At 32.7% G+C, this 6,351-nt stretch overlaps 1 protein-coding gene across 3 annotated transcripts in view; it reads right to left on the bottom strand.

Annotated features, from left to right (window-relative positions):
• Positions 1 to 6,351, bottom strand: part of LOC110027773 — a 41,290-nt gene that overhangs the window by 547 nt on the left and 34,392 nt on the right. For all 3 annotated transcript variants that reach the window (XM_020729322.1, XM_020729323.1, XM_020729324.1), the window contains exons 9-11: positions 4,324 to 4,430; positions 602 to 708; positions 18 to 125 (exon numbers count right to left, since the gene is read on the bottom strand). In XM_020729322.1, the coding sequence (XP_020584981.1) occupies positions 18 to 125; positions 602 to 708; positions 4,324 to 4,430 (322 nt within the window). The remainder of the gene's footprint in view (positions 1 to 17; positions 126 to 601; positions 709 to 4,323; positions 4,431 to 6,351) is intronic.

Below are 6,351 nucleotides of genomic sequence, written 5' to 3'. Positions count from 1 at the left end.
AAAAAAAAAAAAAACACCTTGAAAACGCCATCAACCATTCGGCCACCAACGAGAAATAAACAGCCCGAACTTTTGCATCCAAGGAGTATCTCCAGCATCCTTTGATAATCTCCGTAATATTTAGGCTGAGAGAGAGAGCATAATTTTGACCGAGTAAAAGAGGCTGGCTATAATTAATGGACTGCATTTCAATCTTATAAATAATGTGCAAGTATGTGTATAAATGTGCCTTTGCACATGCCTAAATTAAATGTGATAGTATATATATACATATAGGGGAATTTACATACCACACAATTCTTATGAATTTCTATGTCTTACACCTAAACTTTGATTTTTATGTTTCTAACACTTAAATCTTTATTATCACATAAAAAATACTATTATTATTAACTTTTTAAAGTGAAATACACTTTTTGATGCATAAGTAGAGTGTTATTAATGTAAATATAAAAGTTTAGGTGTTAGATATGTAAATACATAAGAATTATGTGGCATGCACGTAAATCTTCCACATATATTACATGATTTGTGGCAGGTGGACTGGCAGAACCTTTTCCATAGATTTAGTGTGGAATTATGTCAAGAGGTCATTTCTTACATTTATCAATCTTATTGCGGTGTCTGCACCTATAACAAATGCAGATCCAGGGAAAAGCTCGGCTTTCTTGTAGAAGTATGGCTGGTTTGAAATTATCACAGCTTTCCCTGCGAGGAAGATTAAAATGTAGCCATTCTTAAAACATTTGCATTTTCTTTCAATTGGTTGCTGGATATTTGAGATGTGGGATCGGAAAATTCGTGCCCCGGATTCTCGTTGATCTTGATTGCATTTTTTGGTGTTCGAGTCAACTTCTCAAAAGATGAATTGGATTGTAAATAAGACACTGCCCACAGATTTCACCCTTATTTTGTGAGGATCATTTGATTCAAGGTTCAAGGTTTTCGATAGGAAAAAGTCTCTATGGTTAATTACCCACCAAAAAACGGGAAAAAACTTTCGATTAAAGTTAGTCATTTAACATTGAATATTTAGTGTATAGCAAGAGCAGACTTTGGACTTTAGATTATAAAATTCACCACATTGAGCTTAACGCGCATGGTGGGAGAAATGACGATGAATCCGATCAAAATCTCATGGACCCGTCGTCCCTAATTGTCATTTTTCCTAATCTATTTAGTAACAGAAGATAGTTGACACAACCTGATTGAAAAATTCTTGTTAGCAACCAGATGTTGTCATCCAAGGGACTCTTGTAAATCTGAGTGAATGTTTTGCCTAAAGAGACAAATTTAAGCTATCTTGGCTAATATAAAGTTTTGTCAATCAAATGTACTATATGTTTGACAACTGAAATGGTAAAAAGCCTTTGGAGAACACAAGGGTTGTGACCGTAACCATAATTTAATGGTGCAATTTGTGCACTCGTTTGAGGAAAATTTTATTAAAGAAAAAAAAAAAATTTAAGCGCTCGGTTTGGAAAACCTGAGTTACCTGTGTAGGGTCAAGTGTCGTTTAGGGAATGTTAAGTACATATTTGAGGAAATGCATGCTTGACTTTGGCATTTTTATGAGTTAATTGAAGGCCCAATGTGACCGTGAGTTAAAATACATATTTTACTCATCGACTAGTGGCGTATGACACTGACCAATGAGTCTTTTAGACAGTTAGACTGACTGACATTCTACACAGTGTTGTTTAACTGGAGGAGATATCTGGAGGCTACCCAAATTTTCTGTGATTGACTTGTAAAAAATTTTAAAAATAAGAACTTTTTAAACTAACAAAAATATTTAAAATTAGACAGCAAATGTTTGAAAAAAAATTCAAGTGTATGCATTTGTACTTATAAATGATTCAAAATTTAGGATTTGAAATTGGAAAATAAGTCAAATTTAGGTTTTTAGACTTGAAAATGATTCGAAATTTGGGCTTTGAAATTGAAAAGAAATTCATATTTAGGCTGTTAGGCTTGCAAAATAATTCGAAATTTGTGTTTTTGAACTTGAAAAATAATCCAAAACTCTAGGCTTTTAGATCTGCGCCCAAATATAAAATATAATAAATTGGGAATATGCTTAAGATATAAATTTGATTTTTGGGTGTTAAAATAAAGACTAAATATATTTTTTCACCACCGAATTTACAACTTTAATTTGCAAGCAGACGGAAGACAACCCTTTTGAAGCCCAAAATATAACTTTGCATGTGTTCCAATAATACAATATACAAGTGAAGTTCTATTGTTTCAAATGATTTTAAATTGTCACAAAATTCAAGACTAGTTTCAACTTAAATAACATGCCTTTGTGCAAATACAATTAGTCATCTCTTAAATGTTTAAATGCTTGTAAGATATGTATTTGCATCTAAATAATAAAATATTAATGCAATTAGTATATTTAAATGCTTTAAACCTTACAATCATATTTTGAGATCTCTTTAAAATTTTAAATGGTCCAAAATATGGGTTAATACTTTAAAATATCATGTTACACTTCATAAGTGCACAAAAATTATGGAATTATCTTCGATTGCAAAAATAAGTATTTTAAATGTCAAAAATTACTGATGATGGTCGCGTTGAATGAAAATTTCAAATTAAAGGGTCAAATTTTAAATCAAAATTCAAATCAAATTTAAAAAAATAACAAACTAAAATATCCAAGTTAAAATCAATCACTTAAAAGCTTAAAACAAAATTCATCCATCATCTATAATGGTTTATCAATTGTAACAAATTTATGATTTACTTCATCTTACAAAAACTGAAAGTCATATTGAGCATATCACTATATTCACGCTCAAACCAATCTGACGTTGGTAACAACGTGGCCCGAGTCCTTTTTCCATGTCGTTTGGCCTAATAGCTCCACAAAAAGCAGCAACTGATCAGAAACCTTTAACCAGGTGGGTGTCGTCAAATGACACTATTAAATTACGATCACCATTACAACCCTTATTTTCCTCAATGACTTTCAAATATTTGAGTTGTGAATCATAAATGTACATTTGATTGACATAAAGCTTTTTGTTAGCTATGGCCGACTTAAATTTGTTCTCTTAGACAAACATGCAGTTGCATCTATAAGGATTCCTTATATGCCATAACTCATGGTTGATGATAAGAATCTTTCGATCAGGTTGGATCAGTTAGTTCCGCTAACTAAGTAGATCTGGAACCACAATGGCATAAGGTGACGAAACCATGAAATCCTGATCATGTTCGTCATCATTTCCCCCACCATCCTCTTTAAGCTCAACCTGATAAGTAGATCAATCTTAAACCCTAAATCTGTCGCTACTATATGTTGAATACAACAACAAAAACAAAAACAAACCTTTATCCCACTAATTTGGGTCGGCTACATGAATATTTTTTGTTCATTGCATCCATCTGATGATTCGATTAGGAGAGTAAATGTTTTAGATTCGACTTATGTTAAGAAAGGCAGAGGTAGACGTCTGTCTTTGTAGTTGTTGTAATATTGAAGCCAGCATGAGCTTACAAAACCCTAAATTTGTAGCTACTATACGTTGAATATTCATTTTTAAATGATTAGCCTTAATCAAAAGTACTCTCCAGTTGCCGGAAAAGGTAATTAAACCATAGGAGGGGCTTGTGTCTATGGGAAACCTCAAATCCCATATCAAAAAATCATCATAAAATGAGGGTGAAATATTTGAGTACTGTCTTATCTACAAGACAATCTGCTTCTAAAACTTTGACTCGAAACACCAAACATAAAGCTCTCAACAAGAATGTAAGTCAGGGGCATGAATTTTCGGATCCCACAAACACAACAATGCTTTGCAAGGCAATGCTTACTCTAAATTTTCCTGTTTTTTTTTTTTCTCTCATGAATGACTGGCATTCCTTCATTTTATAATAGATAATTAAAAAAATTAAATTTAAATTTTATATCCACCTAAAATTACTCCATTTTCGGATCCCACAAACACAACAATGCTTTGCAAGACAATGCTTACTCTAAATTTTCCTGTTTTTTTTTTCTCATGAATGACTGGCATTCCTTCATTTTATAATGGATAATTAAAAAAAATAAATTTAAATTTTATATCCACCTAAAATTACTCCAAGCTTGCTATGTCTGTTAGCTGCTAAATCTATTACAAGTACAACACAGAATAAATGGCTTGATGTTAGAAAATAGCACATTCTAGTGGCCACAAGAGAAGAATTTCCACACGTTTCATGATTTCTTCTTCAGCTAACGAGTGCATCACATATTCATATCATGGCTTACCTGAGTAAACTAAAAAAAATTGACCTGTACAAGGACTAATTCTTAAGAAGTACCTGTCTTCTTGAATTGTTCAACACGTCGTTTGATTTCAACTACTTCCAATGGTGGTTTGTCGGCATTAATCGCAGATATCTCAAAGTAAGGAGCGCCTTCACAAATACTGCATCGGACATATTTGTAAAAGTCTATGCAAAACTCTTGCAACTCAAATTATCAAAGGAACCAAGCAGCAAGCGTAACAGTATCTGCATAAGCATCAACTACTAACATATGTAACAATGCAGTAGTAACTATATGAAATGTGGAACAGCACCATTACTTCATCATTGGAAAAGACAATAATGAAGTGCTCGCCAAAATCAACAAATTATTGCCTGAATTGTGTGCAATACAGATGCATAGAGAAAAATGTAGAAAATAGTCCCCTAATTCTATGTAGAGAGTCATTTTATAAGTACAAGTCATATAATTTAAAAAAGTGCAATTTAGCCCTCATAATCTTTTAGAGGCTGTTTGGTTGCAAGTAGGATTTAGTAATAAACTTTAGTAAATCCTGTAAATCCGAATTTATAAAATTCTAAGGTGGTTAAATTCTGAAAAACTGTATTGTATGGTATGTTAGTAAGCAAAACTTGATAAATCCTGAGAAATTGTTTGACAGTTTTAAAAAGATTTAGCAGAATATATTGAACATCAAAACATAAATAATAAATAAAAAAATAAATGACTATCCAAAATCTCAAAATGTATAAAAAGGGGGTTTACATTAATTGAAAATAAATTATATAAATTAATACTTATTTTTTAAACAAATTATTTATTAATCAATAATTTAAAATTAATCAATAATTAATTATATAAATTAAAAATTACTTTGAAATCTTCTTAAGTAATTTAAAAATTATAATATAGTTTTATTTATTAATTAAATATTAAATAATTACATATAAATAAATCTAATTATAATTAATTAGATAATATATAAATTATTTATTAATTGTTAATAATTAAAATAATAAAATTAAAACCACAAAACTATCTCCCTATTCCTATTCCCCTATCTGCTCAAAAACCTCTTCGACATCCACCCTCTCTCCTGGTTTCTCCCAAATTTCTCATCTCTGCCCAAAACCCTCGCTTATGTCACTCTCCCCACTGGTTCACCCAAAACCATTGCCTTCGTGAAAGGACCATCGCGATACAGTCGCCATTAGAGCTAGTTGGGAAGAAAAACATGGGATCGCGGCTTATAGAGAGTACCAAAGCTCCCATCTTTCTCAACCTTCCTCTCCGCTCCTCCAATAAACCATTAAGGAAGGTAAGCTTGTTCACACTATTCTTCCTCTTGGCTCTTCCCAGATTTACTAAATCCGCCACTCACAGTATTTAGTAAATCCCGAATTTGTCATGAATCGGCGTCATTTTGGGATTTACGAGAGCTTAGGATTTATGGAGGCATTTATTTTCGTTTGGCAAAATTTAGCCTAAATGTTGCTTAAAAACCGACTACCAAATAGCTCCTTAATAAAACTCTTTGATTTAGTTCCACTTTTACCCTGAGCATGCATCAATGATGATACTATAGAACATGCTAACCAAATTTAGCAACTCCATAAAGAAGTTGGGGAAATAATTTCTAAAGAAAACCACAAATATCAAGCACAGACTAACAAATCCAGGAAAAAAAAAAGATAACCTTTAATGAACGAGACCTCGTCTGGGTCTGCCTTAAGGAGCGTTTTCCCGTAGGAGCATATGGGAAACTCAAACCCAGAGATCTTGAAGCTCAATGATAATGCTTAAATGATAACGAACATTTCTACATAATTAAGAAGCTCAATGATAATGCTTAAAAAATTGATCTACCAGGCGACTGCAAAATTTCGGCTGCTTTCAATGCCGCGATTCCACCACGTACTACGTAGATCCTGAAGGTTCGACAATTGATGTTGAAGCTCCCCCACGCAACTCGTTGTACTGGACAATAGAGAGCCGGTCCAACATTTCCCTAGACCGGTTGGTTCATTCTACCTATTTCGTACGCGTCTCCTCATCATGTTCCTAAGTCGTTCGTTCCCCCC

Source organism: Phalaenopsis equestris, unplaced genomic scaffold (genome assembly GCF_001263595.1).
Source record: "Phalaenopsis equestris unplaced genomic scaffold, ASM126359v1 Scaffold000443, whole genome shotgun sequence".
NCBI classification, from domain to species: domain Eukaryota; kingdom Viridiplantae; phylum Streptophyta; class Magnoliopsida; order Asparagales; family Orchidaceae; genus Phalaenopsis; species Phalaenopsis equestris.
Note: the sequence above shows the minus strand (reverse complement) of the source record. Positions and strands in the feature narration are given on the sequence as shown.